The 24,855-nt window shown below is 38.3% G+C and overlaps 1 protein-coding gene across 8 annotated transcripts in view; it reads right to left on the bottom strand.

Moving 5' to 3' along the window:
• LOC128744417 (potassium voltage-gated channel protein Shaw) overlaps positions 1 to 24,855 on the bottom strand; it is a 133,594-nt gene that overhangs the window by 35,505 nt on the left and 73,234 nt on the right. For 6 of the 8 annotated variants that reach the window (XM_053841423.1, XM_053841419.1, XM_053841420.1 and 3 more), the window contains 4 exons: positions 14,349 to 14,543; positions 14,054 to 14,272; positions 13,328 to 13,931; positions 12,856 to 12,945 (listed from right to left, as the gene is read on the bottom strand). In XM_053841423.1, the coding sequence (XP_053697398.1) occupies positions 12,856 to 12,945; positions 13,328 to 13,931; positions 14,054 to 14,272; positions 14,349 to 14,543 (1,108 nt within the window). Of the gene's footprint in view, positions 1 to 882; positions 1,283 to 12,855; positions 12,946 to 13,327; positions 13,932 to 14,053; positions 14,273 to 14,348; positions 14,544 to 24,855 lie in introns of those variants that run through there. The other 2 variants (XM_053841426.1, XM_053841425.1) reach the window with 2 other exon arrangements.

Here is a 24,855-nt window from a genome sequence, read left to right as displayed (position 1 = left end):
ATTTTAAAATCGAATACCTAACTACCATTTTATAGTTCGGAATCAAATTGCTCATAGGTAGGATAGAGTAAAGGAGACGAATGGTACTTTTTTTGCTTTCTAAAGGTCTCATGCTCTCACACAAAGATTAGAATAATCTCCCCCCAGTTCGCCATTTAAATCTGGTTAAGCATAGCATAGCATAGTTTGAGTTCGTCATTTAAACCTGGTTAACCTGAAAATGTCTACTATCTAATGATAAAATACCTACACAATGCAAATACAGTAAACATACATACATATATGGGGCATAGTTTCTAGTTAACATCGGATGAAAAGACACTCGCATTTTAACGAGCCTACGCAAAGTGGGGACACAGGAAACCATAGAGAGCACTACTAGAAAGCAAGACTCCTACTTGACACGCATGTAAAAAAACGTAAATGTGTTTATTTACTGGTTAATCGCATGTGCGAAGGACATATCTATCGGGAGGACGCCTTTAGCAAAATTGTAGCACACGCGAATTAATTTATATTTTTATGGTGTTGCAGATATCATAGGGTAGGTAGGTGGTACCATGATGTGGTTGCGTGATGCGGGCGGTCTGTGCGGTTTAATGCATGCTAGCCCAGTACGGGTTGGGTGGCGGGTGGCGTTGGGGTATCGACAGTAGGTGGGGCGAGTGCGTGCTGTCAAGTAGGCTTTGCAATTTATGTGCTTCTTCGTGGTTGCGCGTTTTTTGGTCTACTGTCGTTGCTGCTGGGAGCTGGGCTGGGATATGTTATGAAGAGGAACCAACTTTTGGAATTTACTATGTTTAATATATATATGTACATTTATGTACACACACGCACTAGCACACATACCATCCGAGTGAGTGGTATGGCACGGACATAACACTGAACCAGTCTCTAAGCACACTCGCAAAACAGGCACAAATGAACAACAGTTAGGAATTGATAAGCGTGGATGGGGGATCTCATTAGGTCGCAAGGATGCGATAGTAACACTTCTCGTAGGTGCATGATTTACAAGCTTGAGCATTTTATGTTATTTTTTTTGTAGCTGTTGCGTGAGGGTGGTGGGCATTCTGCCCGGCTGGGTCGGTTGGTTGGTTGGTTGTTTGCTTGCTTGTTTGCTTGCTTGCATGGTTGGTTCATTGTTTGCACTTGCTGTTACTGTTGATTAAGCGCCTAGGGTCGTGGCTAATGGTACTGATGTGGATATGCGCGAAAGCTTTTCGTTATAAAAGTTGTGCCATCTTGCCACCTGTTTTGCCTATGATGGATGACGCTATGTCTAGAAAATGGGCAAACGAGTTAAAAAGTTGTCGTGATTTAATGCGGTAAAAGCGGTGTGAGCGGAGTGGTGTCCGGTTTAATTTAATAATAGTGATAGCTAGTGGAACTGTGACTTGATAAAAAGAAATTTATATTGAAGTGTGTGCATGTTTGTGTAATCTTATATAAGATAAAACAGTGTATAATAATGTACAATAAAAATTTTAATTGAAATTGCTGTTGCTATCGAGGATTACTTATAGACAAAATCCGATCACAAAAGATATAAGAACAATGATTTTCTATAATATTCAATTTCCTATTTCATTTCCATATATCCGAACAAGCTGTCACCCCACTGTGAATTGTAATGTTTATGGCTCACAATTTGGGGAACAGATTTGGTTATCTGATCAACTGCTGCAGTTTTTTTTTGTTAATTCCAACCCATCTTCAGAATGAGCTAGAAGCGTAGACTTATGCCATATACTTTTCATTGTTACTTCCCTGTGGCGGGATTCTCCTGGTAGACGAAGCCGTAAGCGGACAGCAGTGGAGAGGACGAACACCGTGGCGGTGCGGTTGCACATCTAATTTTACTTAACTACAGGTTTTGCCTCTTTTCCCCATCCACTATTGAGTTCAAGGTCAAAAGACCACACTGCGCCGGTCGGTCGGTGGAAGATACGTCTCGGGGCCTTTCGGGGTTGATTTTTCGGTGGCACGCCTGCTTTTATGGGGCTTTATTTCTGTCACAGAAGCACAAATGGGGAAATGAGAATTTGAATTTTACGATCTGAGGGTGGACCGTGGCTGGCGCGTAGGAATGATCTTCCTGCGAAAAGTTCTCGAAGCCACAGTCCTCGTGAGTCGGAATCTTTCGGTAGTCGTTTTGTGCAACGGTGTGCTCTCCACATTCCGTGCTGAATGCTGATTTCGATTTAACGACTGTCAGCAGTATGGCTTTTTCTCGACAAATGAATATAAATTCCACGATGGAATGTATTACAGTTTTGCTTAGCAGAGGCATCAAGTAGAATTTCACCCACAATTCCAATATACTTAGTAAGATAAATAGCGATTCGGAAGAAGACAAAGAAAGCACCAGCGTTGGGAAGCTAATTATTATTTCATCAGAAAGTTTTACGGCCATTATCGACGGTGAGGAAATGACCTCGTTTCGAAAAATTCAAAGTTAATTACTGACTCGTTTCTTAAGGATAAGCGAAAGGCTGCGAATATGCTGCGTCAATTGCCATTTAATAACCATTAAGGATTGAGCATTAGCAAGTAGATTTTTACTTATACATTTTTAATATGTAGATCATTATTGAAGCTTCTATTTTCTGAAGACGCACCCCACAGGAGAGAACTCATTTGTTATATTGATGACTCAAGAATGACTATTATTTGATTTTCTTCAAAATTGAACAAACAAGTTCAAACCAAAATTAATTATAAGTCTATCCTGTCGAGTGGCAATTCCCAGGATGGGAGGAAAACCTTTCGTACGTAACTCTAACATTTGCCGCTTGTTTTTTCCACCTTTTCCCACAGGACACAACGGACCATCAAATTTTCACGACCCTTCTCGTAGCGTAGTGTCATTTGTCACTCTCGAACCTATCGGATGGGATTCGAAATTTGGTCAGACGACAAGTTGCCGCACGTAAGGTTCATCCCACAGTAAAACTCCTTCGTCAGCTTCGGTGGCCGAGACTGAGGCTGAGAATCTAGACGGCTAGCGAGAGATGATTGACGACCATCGAGTGTGGGGGCGACTTTTGGATGAGGGATTGCTCATTCGAAAAGTGCCGATTGCCACTGAAAGCTGTCTAGAGTAAGAAGCCATTTGCCAGTTGTGGCACTTGTTGGAAGTTCCGAAGGTGGAACGTTCTTTGTTTGAGCTTCGAATTTGTTGAACTTCATTGGAAAAGGGGCCAATGAGGGAAGGAAACACACTTTGTAATGTTGAGATTAATTTGAATCGCAACGATGGAAATAAATCATAGAACCAGTCCATCTATGTAGTACCCCTGTGATTTACAGATAATATTTTATGAATGGAAATTTCCATTCTCCTTATCGTAATAAATCCACGCCAGGGTCGATAACACACAGAGTCTTCTAGCACCGTTGAAAAACGATGGTATCCGTTTTAACATTACCAGCCATCGATAAAAGTGGGTACAAAGTTTAATTGCACACATAACCAACCACATCGTGCCGAACGTCGTCGGTCACCCCAGCCCTTGGCGCACAGCACACGGCCCCCACCCGGGCCCCCAGCCGGAAGTCTAGAAAGACATCGTTGACAAACCGCCAAACATGGAGGAAATCAGCGAGGAGGAACATTAGTGCCAGCTGTCTGCTCAGTGAAAATAATAATAGTCATCGTTCAGACCAGCTGCCCTCAGACGGAAATCCTTTGTGCTGGTACCTAAATGTTCGCTAGCTACCGAGCGGGATGGTCTGCGCGGAAATGTCCTCGTTAGGTTTTATTTCGGTCTGGTTTCGTTGGGGTGTTGCCGAAATTAAAGGAAGGTCTACTTCTGGCGGTGAATGTTGCTATGAGTGCGAAACCGAGCAGCTTGTAGCGAAGGATTGTAATTAACTAGATTCAAATTTTGTAATCGACAGGGAAAGTCATCACTGTTGAGTTTACAAAATCCTTTCATATTTCGATCTCCAAACACGTCTATGAAACAGCTTTGTTTTGTTGCTCATAATGAAAACTAAATAACAGTATATATTTAGGACTACGACTGTGCATGAATAATAAATTGTTCAATCGTTAACGTCGTCAATTTACGATAAAATAATAGCAACAGTCCTGCTTCATATTATTGTCAACAAAACGGCACTTGTTTTCATCCATAATCTATTCCCGTCCCGTTGGCGAACGTACATAATTAGGTGGAGGTGATTTGGGAAGCTTTTGTTATCTGTTTTGTGAATAATGAATAGTAAACAACCCGCAGGTCCGCTGGCGTGGCCACGAAGTGGGGAATCGCTGGGACACGTGTCCCATCTTCTGCGCAAAATGTGATGTTATTTATTAGAAGTTCCGGATGATGCAGGTCAGATGGTTTAAATTTTCCTTCAGAGAATGGATGACTTCCATCCCTATATTCATCTCTGCTAAACTAAGGGATATTATGAATGGCTGGTTATTCATCTTCTTTCAAAGTGTGAGAACAGGATATATTCTGGCGGTAATTCTGAACGTTATCTTCACGTTTACTTGATTGAATTTTTTCCAGTCAGTTTATTTTATTAAATAAATAAACTATTTTATTTTTGCAAATGTCGATTGAGTGATCATTGAATTAAGAGTTATAAGTTTTAGCATTTGCCGTGTGTTGACAATTGACATAGAGTTGATTAGAAGTTAGCAAAATTGAAGCAAAATTTAAATAAAATCTGTACAATACTGCAATGAAGAAATGGCAAAAAAGGTACAAATATATTGAGGCAAAATTTGGTTAAAATTGAGAAAAAGTTTCAACAGAATTATTGCACGATTTGCATAGAATAAAGGCATCGTTTTGAATACTAAAAGTGAAGGTAAATAAATTTAGAGAAAAATTTAAAAAACTAAAAAAATTTAGAGAATTTCGATGTTTGACTTTAGAATTTCGACTTTCGGCTTTCAACTTTTTAACTTTCAATTATCAACTTTCAACTTTCAACTTTCAACTTTCAACTTTCAACTTTCAACATTCAACTTTCAACTTTCAACTTTCAACTTTCAACTTTCAACTTTCAACTTTCAACTTTCAACTTTCAACTTTCAACTTTCAACTTTCAACTTTCCACTTTCAACTTTCAACTTTCAACTTTCAACTTTCAACTTTCAACTTTCAACTTTCAACTTTCAACTTTCAACTTTCTACTTTCAACTTTCAACTTTCAACTTTTAACTTTCAACTTTCAACTTTCAACTTTCAACTTTCAACTTTCAACTTTCAACTTTCAACTTTCAACTTTCAACTTTCAACTTTCAACTTTCAACTTTCAGCTTTTAACTTTCAACTTTCAACTTTCAACTTTCAACTTTCAACTTTCAACTTTCAACTTTCAACTTTAAACTTTAAACTTTAAACTTTAAACTTTAAACTTTAAACTTTAAACTTTAAACTTTAAACTTTAAACTTTAAACTTTCAACTTTCAACTTTCAACTTTCAACTTTCAACTTTCAACTTTCAACTTTCAACTTTCAACTTTCAACTTTCAACTTTCAACTTTCAACTTTCAACTTTCAACTTTCAACTTTCAACTTTCAATTTTCAACTTTCAACTTTCAACTTTCAACTTTCAACTTTCAACTTTCAACTTTCAACTTTCAACTTTCAACTTTCAACTTTCAACTTTCAACTTTCAACTTTCAACTATTAACTTTCGGCATTGGATTTTCGATTTGGAATTCCGCCTTTCCAATTCGAATTTGGAATTTCAATTTTTGATTTACGATTTTCGATGTTTGATTTTCAATCTTCGATTTTAGATTTTTGACATGCGGCTTTCAACGTACAGCATTCGGCCTTTAACTGTGGACTTTAGATTTTCCACTGTCGTTTTTCAACTTACGGGTTTCGGATTTCTTATCTGGTAGTTGATTACCAACGGATGGAAGTTCAAACTTTAATTGCTTTAAGAAAACTTAACCATATGTCCTTTGAAAAATGCCAACATCGAAGGCCAACACAGTATAAAAAAGCGGTTTTCGATATAAAACTGACTGTAAAGCCGAAAATCCGCGATACAATATACCTCTGTCTACCTATCTGATTTTCTAATTTTTTTTGAGCTTTTGGTTTCGATTTTCAAATCTTTTTCCGCTTGCGCTTTTTACTATCTCGTTGGCAGCCAAATGAGCGCTCCTTTTGTTTCCAACGGGGCGGCATTCCCATAGCGCAATGCAAATACCGCAATACAAAAGATAAAACTGTAATTTCTCCAACAATATTGTAGATAATAATTAACTCTACAATTGCCCTCTACAATATTTTTTCGAATTTTGTTTTGTTGAGGCGAGCGACTGAGCTAAAAATTAAAAATGAATCTTAATGCTAAAGTCCACCACAATAGATCTAAATGCTGGTCGCAGTGGTCTAGTCTCCTATAAACAAAAAAAAATGCTAAAGTCTCAATACTATTTTGCAAATTGTGACTATTGCCTTTCGACTTTCAGCATCTCTGGCTCGAGCAGCACGTAAAGAGGGGTAAAAGAGCGATGCGGATAAAAGTGCGATTCAATGATTTATCGGTGCATATTCAGAGTAAATTTTCTACATTGGCATGGATGGGTGACTACTTTGACAGCTTGAATCTAACGTAAACTTTGGTTGCTTACGAAGCATAGTTGCTGAGTTATGTGCAAATGTTATTTTAGGGCGGTTTTGATGTAGTTTTTCGTTATACGGCAAATATGATATCAACAGGAGGATATTACTTGTTCAAAATTTGTAGCAGCGTTTTACATCACTCACATATCTGTTTTGAAAATACGGTGATGAGAATTTACAAAACATGTTTCGCTTCTCCGTAATTTAATCTAATCCCGTCAAGCGCCAAGCGAGGTAAAAGTTCGATTCCCGGACGGGGCAAAAGTGCGATTCATGGACGAGGCAAAAATGTATAACTAATTATATACAGCTTTAGGCACTATATAACAGATACTAGAAATGGAAGATCTGCAGAAAAATGTGTGTTCTACAGATGTTGGCCGAAGAAAAACAATGTTTTTCCACTGATGAAACAAAAAACAAACGTTTGGAAAAGTTTCGATCTAACGGAGGCTGCAATACACCAGCGCAAAATAGAAAAGGTGCAAATCGAGAATATTCCTTACCGAAATATAACGCAGATTAAAGATAATATGGTTTTGTTAGCTACTGTTGTGCTAATTTCATGGATTCGAGCTTCGCACTTTTGCCCCGCGGTATTCGCACTTTTGCCCCGATAGTGGGGTAAAAGTGCGAATCTGCACTCGATCACAAGAAAGAATAATTTATTTTGCAAAACACTATTACCGCAGATGATTTATAGTTGACTGTGAAGACATTGAGTTACTGCATCACTATAAAATATATTATGTTGTTGTCCTTCTTTATATCTCACGAAAATTGATGACAACTTCAAACATCGCACTTATGCCCCGCCCTACTCTACTAACCCTCTGATTTTTGGTCTGTTCGATTTTCTAAATTTTTGACTTTCCAACTTTCTGACTCTACGAGTTTTTGATTTTAGGACTCTTTGACTTTATATTTTTGTAACTGTTTCGCTTTCTGGCTTTTTTATCTTCTGACTATTTAAATTTTCTATTTTGTTCTACTCTCGACATTGTTTCTTTTAAAAGTTTTAGACTTTTCCAAAAATTCAGCTTTCAAATTTTAAATTTCTACTTAAACTTAAACTTATGACCCTGTTGCTTTGCAAACGCTTTTGTGTTTTAGCATTATTGCCTTTGCGCAATTTGGGTCTCTCGATTTTTGACTTTCTAATTCCATTTTATTGTTTATAAATTGTGAATTTCCTGATTTTTTGACTTTCTGTTGTTCTATTCCTTTACCTTTCTAATTATCTTTCTACTTCCACTTTTTAAATTTTTTGACTTTATGGTTTTCTGGCTTATCGACTTTCTGACTTTCTGTCCTTTTGTTTTCTTGGGTTTCTGATTTTCTGATTTGCTTTTTTATGACTTCTTTTTTTGACTTTTCAATTTATTTTTATTTTCGGAGGTATGTTTTTCGATTTTCAATTTTTTACTGTCACTATTCTTCAATGGTTGAACTTTTAACTTTTAATTGTTGACTTTTTCTAATTTAGGAATCACGATTTTAAGCTGTTTAATTCCAATTTTTATATTTTAGCTTTCCGATGCAACTTTGTGATAATGGCTTTTAAGTTTACCAGCTCTCTGATTTTTTATCTTTTTATATTCATGTCTTTCTACAATTCTGACTTTCCGAGTTTATGATTTCTTGGCTTTTTGACTTTTCATGATACAAATTTTTCCGACTTTTCGAAGTGTTGTTTCCAACTCTAAACTTTTGATTAATCAATTTTTTTTGAGACTTTCAATTATCGATGTCAATTTAAATTTTTAGATTTCTGGTTTCTTGATTTTCGGTTTTTCTGACATATTAACTCTCTAACTATCTCACTTTCTGGGTCGATGTCTTTCGAACTTTCCTACTTTCTGATTTTCTGACTTACTCTATGGTTTTGCGGCTTTCTGACTTTTTATTTTGTATATTTTTCAATTACTTTTTAAATCTCACTTTCTGAGCTTTCGATATTTTTTTTTACGTTCGACTTTCGTAGATCTACTATAGAGTTTTGATTTCAACCTCACACTTTAGAATTCATATTCAGGGCAGACTTTAGACTTTGAACTTTAGACGTTATACTTTGGATTTTAGACTTTAGAATCTAGACTTTAGACTTTAGACTTTTAACTTTAGACCTTACACCTTAATTTTTAGACTTAAGATTTTGGAGTTTCGACCTTGGACTTTAGACTTTGGACTTTGGACTTTAAACTTTAGACTTCAGATTCTAGACCTTAGATTTTGGATCTTATAAGATAATAAGATTATAGGATTTATAAGATGTTTGACCAAATTTTAAATCAAGATTCTAGACCTGGTCTGGATCACATTCTGGGCCTACATTCTGAATTCTCGACCAGATTTAAGAACTAATTTTTATCATATTTGAACCAGACTTTGGATAAGATTTTAGAACACATTATTTATCACATTTTGGACCTCATTTTTTATCAGATTCTTGACCAGATTTAGAACCGCCTCAGGCGAGTAATATTTGACAAAGTTACATAGGGGTGGCACAAGTGCGATGTTTGAAGTTGTCATCAATCGTTGTCGTGAATCGCACTTTTACCCCACTAGGCGCTTGTCGGGGTTTGATAAAATTATGGAAAAGCGAAATATATTTTGTAAATTCTTTTCACCGTATTTTCAAAACAGATATGTGAGTGATGTTAAATGCTGCTACAAATTTTCAACAAGTAATATCCTCCTGTTGATATCGTATTTGCCGTAGAACGAAAAATTACATCAAAACCGCCCTAAAATAACATTTGCACTCAGCAACTATGCTTCGTAAGCAAGCAAAGTTTACGTTAGATTCAAGCTGTCAAAGTAGTCAATTTATTCGGAATCTGCACCGATAAATCTTTAACTCGCACTTTTACCCCTCTTTACTCTATGGGACATTTGTAAAAAATAACTAGTTCTACAAATGTCCCATACATAACTTTGTCAAATTAAGCACCTCAGCCGTGCTACTGTCAAATAAATAAAAATTGAGTCAACGAGAGCGAACCATCCCTGGATTTGGACCAGATTTTGGATATTTTGGACCACATTTTTTATCATACTTTGGACTAGATTCTGTACCCGTACCAGATTGTGGACCTTGTCCTATTTATGAACCACATTTTTTTTTATAAAATTTTAAACCAGAATTAGTCGAACAATTTCGACTAAAAAAAAATCAGAGGGGTTGTGTACAAGACACGACCGCATATATAGGTGATGCAGGACTACGTAAGTGTCTTTGTAGTGATAGTAGCATGTATTCATGCTTGTAATCACTCGACTCTTCATGTATACATGTTATATGCAACATATATACATGCTACATGCGTTGTATGTAACATTTATCAAAGTACTAACATTGCATACGTTCAATTCTCAAAAGATTGTACATTTGAAAACAATTTAACAAAATCAAGAACACAAACTATTGCTTTCCTGCTACCTTACTGAAATTAAAGATTGTTTTTATTACCCATGGTTCCCCACGTTGAAGGGATTTTACCAATTCAATCCTATTTTATCAACAGCACATCTTTTCACTACACTTCTAATGGAACGGCAAGCATGCGTATTCATACAGAGTCGTATTATAATCGAACACTACAACTGTAGCACATTTTGCCAACACAGATATCAAATTCGCCGAGGCTTAATCGTCTCGCAGTAAAGAATTTGCGATCTGTTGGGACAATGAACTTGTATCATTTTTTCTGGCACACTTCCCTAACACAGACCTCAAATTGGACTAGGTTTAATCGCGTTCGTAAGAAATTTGTTGGCACGAGGAGGTTTTGTCACTCTTTCTGGCATACTTCCCAAGCAAGGACATCAAAATGGTCTAGGTTTAATCGCGGTGTTAAGAAATCTTGTTGAAATGAGGAAACTTTGTCACTTGTTTTGGTTTACTTCCCAAGCACAAATATCAAATTGATATAGGTTTAGATCATCGTAAAGAATCTTTCAACCAATCACAAAGCGAGAATTCTGGTAAAACATAGGTTCATTATTTTCAATTTTTCAATAGTTCAACATCAAGAATCCATACTTTTTTTCATTTGGGTCAATTCTTAGAAGATTTTCCGATCGATTGGTGTAAGAATATTGGAAATCGATTGGAAAACCGCTGAGCTATTAGCGCTCAAAACCTTTCATTTTTCGTGACGCTCGCATTTTTCGATTTTTTGGAATGACACCCTATCTCAAAACTTGCCGTAAGACGTAGTCCTACGTCAAAACTAATTTTTATGTTTGAATGTCCTCCATTTTGTTATGCACTTGAATTTTTAAGAAAGGATAGGTCAAACACGAGATAATTTAATATAGTTTCATATCGTTTTGAAATTTTTAATTTTGGATAAGTCTACTTGGATAAGTCTTCGAACGTCAATCCATTGTACCGCAATTCATGTTTCTTTGAATGACCTCCTTCAAGGAGTCGTAGAGACACTAGGCCCCCTTAATTTTTGCCACCTAATTAATTTATGATACACAATAAAGCATATAACTTACAAAATCATCAATTTTGTAAAATGCGGGAAAATTGAATTAAAATTGGAATAGAGGTAATATCTGAATATATCGGGTATGAGCTTTGTCACGGTCGCCATGTAGAGGGTACGGTTTTAGGCTTGCGAAGTCAACCGATCGAAGCTTTGATATATAATGAATTATCTGTCGTTCATTCAAAAAAATATAGCCACAGTGTCGCAGTCAATGCATAAAGAAAAGAAAGATTGCATTTCAGCGTTATTCTGGTAGCTTGACAACAACTGGACTAAAATAGACTGAATTTCAAGGAGACTTTTAACTGAATGGATCGTTTGTCTACTGCTGATGCATTAGTTCGTAAGTTCAATATAATTTATGGAAAATCGACACTTCAAAGCTCACCCTCAATGTGATATGCTAGAAGCGGAATGTTTGACCACATGGGAAACGTACTTAGAATATTGAAAATCTTGAAGGAATGAAAATTTAGGTTATCTGGTTCGTTATCTTCATGGTACAAAATCAGTGCTTTAAACATTTTAACAGAAGATGGCACACGGCCTTACTCTTCCGCGTTCGAAAGATTAACTGTAGTTCGAAGGAACTTGCAAAGAGAGTTGACATCTAACACCGGTTAAATTCCTCATCCCTGAATTAAAGCTTTCAAATCTCCTCGCTTCAGAACCGCTCGAACAAGCAAGTTAACAACACCCGCCGTCAGTTTTCTCATCCCAGTCAAGCAGCATTCTTTTTCATCGGCAGAATAATGATTGTTATTATTTACCTATTATGCACAGATCATCAACCTTGATTTCCCATTTTTCGCAAGCGCCATTGTACTGGTTGAGCCAGGACCAGCCGGCAAACTCAAACACAGGCACAAGCACAGGCACTTAGAGAGTACAAAGTGAATATTTCTTTTGGCTTTCCGAAATGCGTCGATGGCCTGCCCCAGTCGGTGTCTGTGCAGTGTGCGCGGGAGTTTTCTTCGTGTCTTTCTTTGCTTACCTACTTGGGAATGGGAAATAACACGTGGCAGCCGGTTGTGGGAGTCACCGAACAATACACGCTCGCCCGCTCGCTCGCATGCTTGGAGAGTAAACTGACTCAATGCTAGTATTAATCTGTATTTTCGTCGTATTTTTCTTCCGATTTCTTTCCTTCTAAGATTTTCCATTGTTGAATCATGCTTCTGCTGTAAGTGTCTATTTTCGACCGGCTTAGTACTCGATAGCAACAGCAAAATGTTGTCGTCGGTGCAAAAAGGGTTTTCTAGTGGCAAAATAAAAATGTAATGCAATTTTTTCTTCTGCCGGGAGCATTCTGCGGAAACAGTAAATCAAACAGAGAAAGAATAATGGTAGCTGCAGGAAAGACCCTGCCGCAGATGAAAGGCCAACTGGCGTGTGGTAGCGGCTGGAAATATGCATTCTGTGTTGCGATTAGTTTAGCCACTGTGACGCTGACTGCCGGTGATGCCGCTAAGGGGTTTCGAAATGACCACACGCGGTACCATCTTTTGGGGCTCAATTATGACGGCACAAATTGAGTTATTTATTCTCTCGTTCATTTTTGGGGCACCCGGATGGTCATTTGGATACACCTGGCGGACGACGATGGCTTGCGCCGTTTGAACAGTCAGCGTTTAGTATCGAAATGGGCTTGTGTCGGCAGGAACAACAGAACAAATATGATTCCGCAGAATAGAGTGGCCTGATGATGGAAGCACAAATGGTAACGGCCTGTACTTACCGATTTTCGGTCCGATGTCCTTTGTTTTCGGCTGGTTCATGCGACGTGCCATCGGACCGGAGCCGGGCATTCCCATGGCTTTCGTTGGGCCTGTGGCAGACGAAGCGAGAGGGTGGTAGATTTTTTTTATTGCAATTGGTGCGTATAAGCGGGATGACGGCAATAGTTGTTGTTTTAGTTGGTTGGCATGTTGGTTGTTTTTTTTTGTTTGGTTTGTGTGCGGATGGAATTTAACGAAGCTCCGTGGCACGATGCACGATGAATGGCAGGTCGTTAGTTTGGGCATGGTTAGTGATGAAGATGGATGACGAAGCAAAATGAAAAGAGAAAAAAGAGAAAATGGATGTTTTTTCCATTCGAAAATATGGTTTCAACTGGATAATAGAACCTCTGTAGTTCAAGTTAATTGCTGGCTCTTAATGGGTCTGCCAAGTGATCAAACTGACTATTGAGGCTTAAGTTGTTGGCTTACCCGCTACTCTTGGAGCTCGGAGCTGTTCGACGGGTAGCACTCGTCGTCGTTTTTTGGGCAATTTCGCTCTGGCCTGCGTGTGCGAGTAGTACATGGTAAAATTGCTCACAATGACTGGCACCGGAAGGGCAATAGTTAATACACCTCCCAGGGCACAGAGTGCTCCCACGAACATACCGATGTAGGTTTTTGGAGCCATATCACCGTAGCCTACCGTGGTCATGGTTACCAGAGCCCACCACAGTCCTAAAGGGATGCTGTTGAAATCGTTGTGCGGATTCGTCTGGATCCGCTCCGCGTAGTAGACCAAGCTGGCGAATATCACGATTCCGAGCACTAGGAAGAACACCAGCAAGGTTAACTCTTTGGCCGAGGCCCGAAATGTCTGTACCAGGATCTTCAATCCAGACGAATGACGGGTCAGCTTGAACAGTCTCATGATGCGAATGATCGAGAAGAACTCCAGGATGTCCGCGTTCTCCAGATGGGACGCAAAACGCTGCAGTATCAGATCCACGAAGAAGCTCAGCGTGGCGATGTAGTCGATAATATTTACAGATGAGGTGAGGAACTCGCACTTGTGCGGGGATGAGATGAAGCGAACCTGAGAAGCACAATTTAAAACAAAATTATAATTTTCTAAGTGAATAATCATGCGTCCCCACTAAAGCAATCCCCCGACAAAAAAATGCTGCCGGATGGTATGGTTCAATAAATATAACTTACCAAAATTTCAAACGTAAACCAAGCATTGCAAACGCATTCGATGTAGAAAAATGCCACGTGTGCATTGGTGTGTGTTTTATCCAGCACCCAAGCCATGCTGCCGTTGGCGGTTTTGACCGTTTGATTCCGTATCACGGGAACGCGCATATCCGGGTGGGTTTTCAGGCAAAAGGACAAAATCGATACGCAAATGAAGAACACAGATATCACACCAATTATCTGAAACGAGAAAAAAAAAACACGAAACCGTGTGTAAATCAAACAGTAGCGAAAGTCCATTTTCACTAAATCTTACTTTGGCAGCATTCGAACTGTACGGTTCGTCGAACAGCGACCAGATCTGCGGTTTCATGTGTTGCCACCAGGAGACCGTACCCTTGTAATAATCGTCCTCATAGCCAAATTTTCGAGCCAACTCTTCCTCCGTCGGCTTCTCGGTATCCAGATCTAGCCGTTCCAAAACCGCTAGGGTTTCCTGCGTGTCCCGATGCTGCAGAGAGATAAGTAGAGAGCGAGAGCAAAGGCAAAACGGGTCATTATTCTCTTGTAGTCACACAGAAAAGATAAATTTTCCAATACTGCATGGCCCATTTAGGCTAGTTTGCAAGCCTGCGAAGTTTTCTATTTTTTGGGAATACATGCTCTATCTTCTAGTTGCCATCACCTACCGGCAGGCTTCACGTTTTATCATTTGGGCGACCCCACCAGTGAGGTCGTAAATTTGCACCGGATGGTCCCACCGCTACCGACCGACCGACGACGGTTCAATAAATCATCACCCTAGAGAGGCCGGGCGTACGAGCCGAGGCTGCATGCGTGCTGTTTCATTCGGTGCTGTGTGACTGGCTGGTTGAATTGTTTTGTTTGGCGGTCCGAAAATGTTCTATAAACTAATATCAATTTTTCCCATCTAATTCAAAAAATTTTCCCCATACTTAGTTCTAATCGCTTTTTGCTGAGATTTATTGAGGTTTCTGGTCCTCGTTTAGGTTTTTGTTTGTGTGGCTGAACACACAAATCTTAGGCAATAGTTGTTATCAGAACATTTTAATGTCTAAACATTTCTCTCACAGCGATTAGCGTTAGGGGTTTTGCTTCTTTGCAAAAGATTCCCAACCAGAAGGCAAAAGAGTAATTTAGAAAAAAGGATAATTCGCTCATAAAACTGTATTACGGTGATTAGTCAGTTTCAGAACGGTACAAGTTGGGACAAGAAAAAGTTTGCTTTCATACAGATGACGATGCCTGATACTGTATTTTAAAGTTTCGGTTTAATTACGAAATAAAAAAGTCCGATTTATCATAGTTAGTCAGTCTTAAAAGTATAGAAGCAGGTATAAATGTCGGTGTATTTATGGAGCACTGTGGATAATATTGACCATAAAAACACAGAACCCGAGTAAGATAAATGACTACGTTTTTTATTCGGCATTCGATATAACCGCACTTTGAAACGATTTATTTCTGTTTTCTTGTTCAAATCTCACTTTTTTCTCTATCTTCCGTTTCGTAACATTTTAACATTTGATGATTATTCAAAACCACCGTTCGACTCGTATACTGCAGTTTATCGTTTGTCATAGCTTTATGTTAATCCATCGAATGATAGGTCTATGTTGTGAATTTCGTAATCTCTGTATGTTTATAGCACCTATTAAAACCGTAAAAACTAAAACGGGCGGTTTGATAGCGTGTTTACGGGATGGAAGAAGCATAGCCTTGGCCTTTAGCAGTATTGCTATTTACCATACGCCCCCATTGTTATACATATTTTTGGATAACTTTTGAATCATAAGCAAAATATCTGCAGAAGTAGAACTGAGTTTTTTTAGGATAGTAATAAAGCTTTAGTTACCTACTATTAAAAACATCTAGATCGGTTGTGTCATTTCTGGAAAAATACGGAGCAGTTTTATTCATCAATCTGAGCAAAGAACTCGATACTCGGCTAGAAATTCAATCTCCAAAATGTGCAAAATGACTCATGATTTCGAGATTCTAGGTTATGATTTATGAAAATACACCATATATAATAATCATGGTATCACAAACGTCTTGCTGTACAACGCAACACCCGATTATAAATTATTATTCATTATTTTGTGTTGCCTGATATGGCAGTTCTGTCATAATTTCGCAGCAATTCAAACTGTTATAAGTTGGTTGTGTAAAAGTTTGAAACCTATGCAATTAGGGGAACGACTAAGATGCTATTGGAGGATTACCAGGCGAACCGGACTATATATGTGTCTATAGGAAACTACCTTAGTCTCCGGCATTCCACATTGAATGGGGTACCGCAAGGTAGTAATTTAGGTCTTGTACTTTTTTTGCTTTTCATCAATGACCTTTGCAAGTTGAAGGGATACGGGAGGGTTCGACTATTTGCTGACGATACTTCTGTATTCTAACCAAGCGATTGACTTTAGCAAGGGGTTCTAAGATTAATCCAGGAGATTGTCACGGTGCTTATGGATTTCTTTATTGGAAAACTACCCAAGTAGCAATTCTAAATTTTATTACGTTCCTCTAGTGGATTTCATGACAAATTTCATAAAACCACTAATAAAACTATGGGCTCCACTAGAACTTCCGCTGATAACCGCTTTAAAGCCACTCTTCAAAAGGGGTTTACAACCTCTTTAAAAATCTATTTATATAAGAGGCTTGTCTGTAGCCAAAATCAGCTCTATGACAGAACGTCATAAAAGGCTTATCGATAATTAAAAACAGGTCCGTTATGTTTTCGTAGCAATGTGTTCTATTCTCAGTCAACGCACTGGTCGACTCCTGGACTGCTCGAATGCCCAACTGGTTGACTAGACTGCTCGACTGGACTGCTCGATTTGATTGCTAGACTGGACTGCTCAACTGAACTGCTCGACTGGACTGTTCGATTCGACTGCTCGATTCAACTGCTTGATTGGACATATCGACTTGGCTGATTGACTGAACAGCTCGATTTAACTGCTCGACGACAATGTGTTCTATTCTCAGTCACCGCACTGGTCGACTGCTGGACTGCTCGAATGCTCAAATGGTTGACTAGACTGCTCGATTTGATTGCTAGACTGGACTGTTCAACTGAACTGCTCGGCTGGACTGTTCGATCCGACTACTCGACTTGACAGCTCGACTCAACTACTCGACTCAACTACTCGATTGAACCATTAGAATCGGCAGCTCGACTCAACTGCTCGACTGGACTACTCGACTGAACTGCTCGATTCTACTGCTCGACTTGACTCAACTGCTCGATTTCATTGCATAACTTAACTGCTCGACTGAACCACTTGACCCGACTGCTCGACTAGGCTGTTTGACTAAACTGTCAAACTGCTCGACTAGACTACTCGATTCAATTGCTCGACTCGACTACTCGATTAAACTGTTCGATTGGACTGCTGGATTCAACTGCTCGATCGAACTGATTGACTGGACTGTTTGACTGAACAGCTTGATTCAACTGCTTGACTAGACTGCTCGACCCAACTGCTTGACTCGACTGCTTGATTCGATTGCTCGACTCTCCTGCTCAACTCGATTGCTTGTCGTGATGTCGTATGGTCGGTGTTAAATCAGACCGGACCAAGTCGCAAAATTTTAAAAAATGAGTTGATGACAGCAAACGATCAAGAATTTTCCAAGCAACATTTTACTCTAACCAGACTACATAAATGTTGCAAACAGCAGAGTTATGAGGTGATTTCGAACGATTGATAGCTGTAAACGATGCAGAGCAGCAAACTTTGAAGGCGTTTTTGTCGAAGTCAGAATTTTGTCATTTGGTTCTGCCTGGCTTAATACCGACCATATGGATCGGTTCTCGGCAGAAAATGGACGGTTCAAAGCCACTCACACAAAAGAGTCATTTGGCCCACCTAGAGTATCAGCACAGTGGAGATAATGTTTTTATTCAGTTGAATAAAATCCAATGCGAGCATAAAAACTGTTTGTTTCAGTTTCCAACTAAGAATTTTTTTAAATATAACATCTTAGAGCTATATTATGCAATATGTATAAGAACTTAAAGAACTAATACAAAGATTAAACATCTTCGCAAACACTGGCCAATGGAATAGACTAGAATGTATAGAATAGACAAATGTATAGACTAACCTCGAGTTTTTAGTCCTGACCTTGAAACGCGGTCATACATATTTTATTATTATTTTTTGAAACGATGGATCTACAATTGATGAAATGATGTAATGAAACACGCTACGCTTAACAAGCGTCGTTGTGACTCCTACCTTGTCCAAAAGCGAGCGTAGCTACGTTTCCCCCCCCCCCCTTACCTTTCCACTCTATCTCCTCCATTTTACCAAAAAAAATTCATTACTTTCCCCTACCATCCCTTCATCAACTGTAGAACCATCGTTTCAAAAAATATTAACATTGGAATGTATCCGCAGTTTTCTGTACGCATTTATATTTTCCGGATCGTAAGATTCGGGCTCAACTAGTTAGGTTATATGCTTAAGTAGTCCTATCACACTTTGCAGAAAGCAGCATTAAAACCGATTATGCTTTTCGCTGTTATAATTCTGACTTATAACCAGCTGATTACCGACAAGAAGATTTAAAATAGAATTTTGCATGGCATTTTACAACAGCTTAGCAGTCATAACGCTAATATACAGCAACGTGCTGTATAAAATGCCGGATAAGCGGTTGCTGACTGCTTATGGCAATGCTTATTGGTTACTTGGAGAAGACTCAGAAACTCTATTATGGGAAAATCGCCAAGAGAATATTATTGGCAAACGTTTTGGTATTCCTTACTGGACCAGTTAAGCAATTCTAACCTCTATTTCAGAGCAATTCAGGGATATCGCTAAGAGGAATATGATTTTACCAATTGCGACGGGATCTAACGGGACAGTTCCGAATTTTAGCGATCATTTTCAAATTCGTCTTGTCTAGACTTACAACTTTGTCGAAAACAGCAACCTTCTATCTTATAATGGTCATGAGATACCATCATAAGATTCTAATTTGACCACGTGTGCCACCTAGCGGAACAGTTAGGAACTTTTTATGCAATACCGAACACGTCTTGTCCGAATAAATAACTTTGTATGACACAATACCATTTTATTTCGTCACAATTCGGAGCTATTCACAAAAAAATCAATTTGCTAGTCATAAGCGCCATCTACAGATCAGTTACAAATTTTGTTTTTTACCGTTAGATATATTTTGGTCAGATAAACAACTTTGTCCAAGACAGCAACCTTCTATCTCCTCACTGTATGGTATGGTATGGTATGGTATGGTATGGTATGGTATGGTATGGTATGGTATGGTATGGTATGGTATGGTATGGTATGGTATGGTATGGTATGGTATGGTATGGTATGGTATGGTATGGTATGGTATGGTATGGTATGGTATGGTATGGTATGGTATGGTATGGTATGGTATGGTATGGTATGGTATGCTATGCTATGCTATGCTATGCTATGCTATGCTATGCTATGCTATGCTATGCTATGCTATGCTATGCTATGCTATGCTATGGCACAGAGAACAGACAATTATTTTCATATAAAATATTTCGCAAATGGTGTGTAAGCTTTTAAGCAAGACACTAGCGACATCTCTCTTAGTGTGCGCCAGTTGCCCAATATCCACGTTGCCAAATTTATTATATATTCTTGTCATAATCTACATATTCAAAATACTGGCAACTCTAATGTTAGTTACTGTAACAATCTAGCAACGGTTGTAGCAACGGATCGATTTTGTTTATGTTATTTGTTGAATACGGCTAAACATTGAAAACATTTTCTGTTATTTTGGCGGTATTGTGAGTTTTTCAACATTGCATCGCTCCATTTCGTCATTACACGCAGCATGATTCCACCGCGGTGGTACTTACAGTGAACTTTGAACACTGGAAGACCTGCACCACATCAACGATATCCGCCGGTGCGCCGGGTTGGCTGGGATTCATTGCTCTCGAAGGTGACGGCTGATAAAATCGCGACTTATTCTCGGCCTGTATGCCAAAATTGCCAATAGCTCGTGACCGATACAGAAACACAGTTTCTCCGAAGGACTAAACAGGAATTCTACAATAATAATTATTGCTAAATGTTTACCTTTAATTAAAATTCGATAGCTTGGGTAAACAATACGTTAGTTGCTGTAGCAACTATTAAAAGCAAGTTAAATGCTTTGGCGAAAATATGATCAAAGCTTTGATGTGTATTGACAGATATTAACAACCAAAGCTGTTTCTATTAGTGATATGAGCGCCACGTAGCGGAGGCATTACCACATACATTCAAAATGGTAGCTGAGCTTTTACACATGTTGCGAGGCCAAGATGAATGTCTGTTCTCTGTGGCTATGGTATGGTATGTAAAACTGTATATTCTAGAATAAGAAAACACTGTCTTAAAAGAGAACAATCTAGCATAAACAACTCTGTTCAAATGGACACCAAAACCTGGAGAAAATTGAAATAAGTGGTTCTTTTAACGAAAATCAAGCAAAAATCTAATATTTTGAACATTCTTTCATCGCCACAGTCAACGAAGTATTAAAACAACGAAGATGTATAGGATAGTGATGCACAGATGCAATAAATTGACGACGATTATTCCTAGCGACTTGCCATTTCGTTGATTTTTTGTAGCATGGAAACAGCCTTCAGTTTATATTCTTCGAATAAGGTCATTGCAAATCATATTTAAAGTTTTTGTTACCCCCCCCCCCTTGAAAATTGGTTTGAAAAATCGGGGGGCAAAAAAATAATTTGTAGGATATGAATCAAATTTCTTTTAATAAAATCAATTGTCTGTGGGCTCTACAGTCTGAAAAACTTGAAAAATGAGTCTCCGAGTTGAATTAACGCTTCTAGCACGAAACAGAAATGGAAATTCGAACAATGGAATTTCCGAAAATCGACCAAAAAAATTTTCCTTCGTTTTTGTCTTTTTTCGTATATTTTTGCATATAAAATAATAACATATGTATTATAAGCAAGAATAGATTCGGTTTTCACGTTTAAACCTCAAATAAAAATTCTTAAAATCCATGTTTTTTTTGCTCGATTAAAAAATTCACTATGTTTTTTTCGCCCTCCCCTTCAGTGACCGAAAACCGGAAGGACAAAAACTTTATAAAATATTTGTAATGGCCTAATTGCTCAAAAAGATAATACCATGCATTGAACTTGTGAATTTAAATCGCGCCGCTTTGAGACTTGATACATAAAGATATTCAAACTAAACCACGCTTAAACGTCATAGCTGCTCGGCGTAAATGTGCATTTGGAAACAAAAGTTTTTATTACCAGCCCTTCCCCACGTTAAGGACATTGACATATTACCAATTCGTACATCCCTGCCACAACACAATACATTCTCTTTTCATTATTCTTCCAATGAAATGGCAAACGTGCGCATAATAGAATCATATTACAATCGAACGTTACAGCTGTACCGTCAAACGGGGTAACTTGCAACAGTTCTCAACTATTAGTGCAAGGAAAAACTTATCTGTAGTACATTTGAGGAGGACATTTAATTAATACAAAGTTATTAGGTCTAGGATAGAACAATTTCACATATTGAGAAAAAATATGCGATCAATATTGGCAGTTGTAGAATTTTTTAACTAGTTTGTTACTAGTAACCCCTTAAACGGGGTAACTTGCAACAAGCACTAGTTTTTGGAAATTGAACGAATTTAATGATTTGTATGAGTTTCTTTTGACTTGAATATGCAAATGATAATCCGACTTGCGATTTTTAATGCTTTTGCTATGAATATACGCATTAACGTCCTATGTTACGTTGGTGAAAATAATTTATGAGCCCCGTAACGGAAAATTACGAATTAAACTTTTTATATTATTCACGCAGTTGATATTCCTTGTCTGGATCCGATAGAACTGCCTTCTTTAAGGACCATTCACATATTACGTAACGCATGTAGGGGAGCGGGAGTTGCGTAACTCGTTACACGTCGTATATCCACTATGCAAAATCACGCCATGAAGTGGAGTGGGGGAGTTGAAAATCATCGATATCTTGGTTACGTAATGTATGAATGTTCATTACGTTACGAGTGATCGTAATTAGACACTGTCATATTGCTGGTTGATTTCTCTCAGTGAGGATATTTTCTTTTTAGCCTCTTCTATAGCCATTTTCGGTATATCCAGAGAAAAACTGGCATATTTCCGACTTACCGAAAGTATCTTACACTCTTCGTTGTATTTTAGTATTGCTTGATGCAAAATTAAATGATAACTTGCCTCGTGAAGTTAACGGAACACAGCTTTTTATATCCACCAGCTGTTGCAAGTTACCCCGTTTAAGTGCTTGTTTTACGAATAATGTGGTAACAAGCAAGATAAATAAAATTAGTCATCAAAAATCAATTATTTTGTTTCCTTATTATTCATTTTACTATAAAAAATGTATGTTAAGCTTCTTTTATTTGAAGTGCTTGTGGGCGAAACAAACGTTTTACAGACGAAAAATTGACGATGAATTTGACATCATCTTGTGCGATTTTTTACAAATTACCGAAACAGCAAAAAGTCACCATAACATTATCCAAGGCTTCTTAAATCTGTGAACAGCAAGTTTCAGTGACTGATATAGATTAAAAATTGAAGTTAGAGATGAAAAAGTACAATAAATTGGATCGATATAGCGTTGTTGCATGTTACCCCGCTGTTGCAAGTTACCCCGTTTGACGGTACTGCACTTCTTCTACACAGACGGGTTCACACCAGTTTGATCAAACTGGCCTAAGATTAATCGTGGTCGTAAGATTTGTCGCTTTTCTGGCGCACTTCCCTACCACTGACATCAAATTGGTCTAGGTTTAATCGCGGTCGAAACAAACCTTGTTGGTACGTGGGAGTTTGTCACTTTTTCTGGCATACTTCCCAAGTAGAGACATCAATTTGGTCTAGGTTTATTCATCATAAAGAACCCTTCGAGCTGTTGGGACGAGAAGACTCTGTATTTTTTTCTAAAAAGAAAGTAATCGAAACAAATGGAGTATTTAACGATCGTCCCTGCCTGGGAAGCAAGGTTATCATAAAGAAAATGTATGGGGATATTTGACCTTGAAGCTTTTCTTTACTAGTAACTACTTTCACTAGTAAGTGATTGATAAAGAAAGTTATAATAGAAAACACATAATTGCTACATCGGTAGTACATCAAAATGGCGAACAAGGCTGGTTTTGAGAACTTTCAAAATGGTAGCCAATTGCATATGGATGTTTTTATATATAGTACAGCAGTCTCCCGAATAAAGCAGTGGGTGGTGCTGCACGCTCATGGCGATTTCTTAGTAGTTCAAGTTATTAAAAGTAACCGGCGCGAAAAAAATTTTCTAACATCGAAAAACTGAAGCCTTTTATAACATTTTCATTTTCATTTTCTATCTTTCATCTTTCATCTTTCATCTTTTATAACAATCTTTTCCCTCAAAATATCATTTCGAAAGTGATAAACTTGATTCAAATAATTGAATTTAGTTTGGTTTATGCCAACACGGCGGCTATGGTCGTCTAAATAATATAAAATTCCATTAACTTGCTTTGTTTGATTTTCAATGCTTCATGAAAACGAAGAAAAGCTTTGATCGCCACAGGTTCACACTCGCAACTGTATTAGGTTACCAACCCTACAGTACATTTTTGCAACCAGATTGGAGTGCCCTTTATACCCTATGGGCAAGCCTTGTTTGAGACTAAAACTAAAATTATTTTGGCGAACAGAATTAGGTAATTGTTGTGTTTTTTTTTAAATTTCCAAAACTTTCTAATTACATTCCATTGTAACCTTTCAACTAGTTCTATCGACTCTATACATTAGCTGGTGCCGGTGATCTGCCAACAGATAACCGGGCTTAGCACAAGAGTCAGTGGCATCAGCTGGCATGCTGCTGGTATCGTCCATTGGACCGTTCGCGGTGCAAACCCGGACAAAACTTGACAGAGCGGAAAAGCACTTACGATGAACTAATTTCCCTGCGGTGTGGTAGCCATGCATTAATCATGCAAATACACAACTTACATGTCGTTAAATGCTTCAACAGATCCCCCGGAGCGTGCAGCTGCGTGATGCTTTTGTGCGCTCTCGGTAAGCTACTGTGAAAGTTCGTCCTGCCTGCCTGTCTGCCTGCCTGCTTGGCTGGCGCACTAACGCTGCATCAGATGAAGTTGCCTTTGAAAAGGATTCGGTATTTGACCGCTCCAGATCCCTCGTTCAGACACTGTTTACTCGCTCGGATCAGTGTTAAATAATGTAACAACCTTGCGCTATTCTATCATGGTTGAACCGGAGGATTTGGGAGGCCTCAAATGCAGTTCTGTGTGCCAAAGTACCGCAGAGCTTAATCTTTCCCTCATACTGTCCTATCTGCTTGTATGTGGTTCAGTGGTTGAACTAAGTCTGCTATGAAGTATTGCTAGTTGCTTTCAATGTTAGTTAAATCCTTATCAGACATGGAAATCTAAATAAATATTGCTGATTTGTTCGTTGGTCCAAAATTGCAAATACGCTTTAGTTCTTTGTTCGGAATAAACCGACGGATTTATTTTTTGCAAAAAAAAACATAAACTAAAATCGATTCGTCATATGTGGGAGCAAAATGCGATACTTCCATTTAAAAATGCAAAAAATTAGATTTACAAACAATCAATTTTGAAAGGTTTAGCGTCAGAGCCTCTCTCAACACTGTTCGCTTTGCACCGGGAATATATCAAACTTCGAAACCGTTTCCACTTCACCAAATAAACAAATCGAAGCAGATTTTGCTTTA

Source organism: Sabethes cyaneus, chromosome 3 (genome assembly GCF_943734655.1).
Source record: "Sabethes cyaneus chromosome 3, idSabCyanKW18_F2, whole genome shotgun sequence".
NCBI classification, from domain to species: Eukaryota; Metazoa; Arthropoda; class Insecta; order Diptera; family Culicidae; genus Sabethes; species Sabethes cyaneus.
Note: the sequence above shows the minus strand (reverse complement) of the source record. Positions and strands in the feature narration are given on the sequence as shown.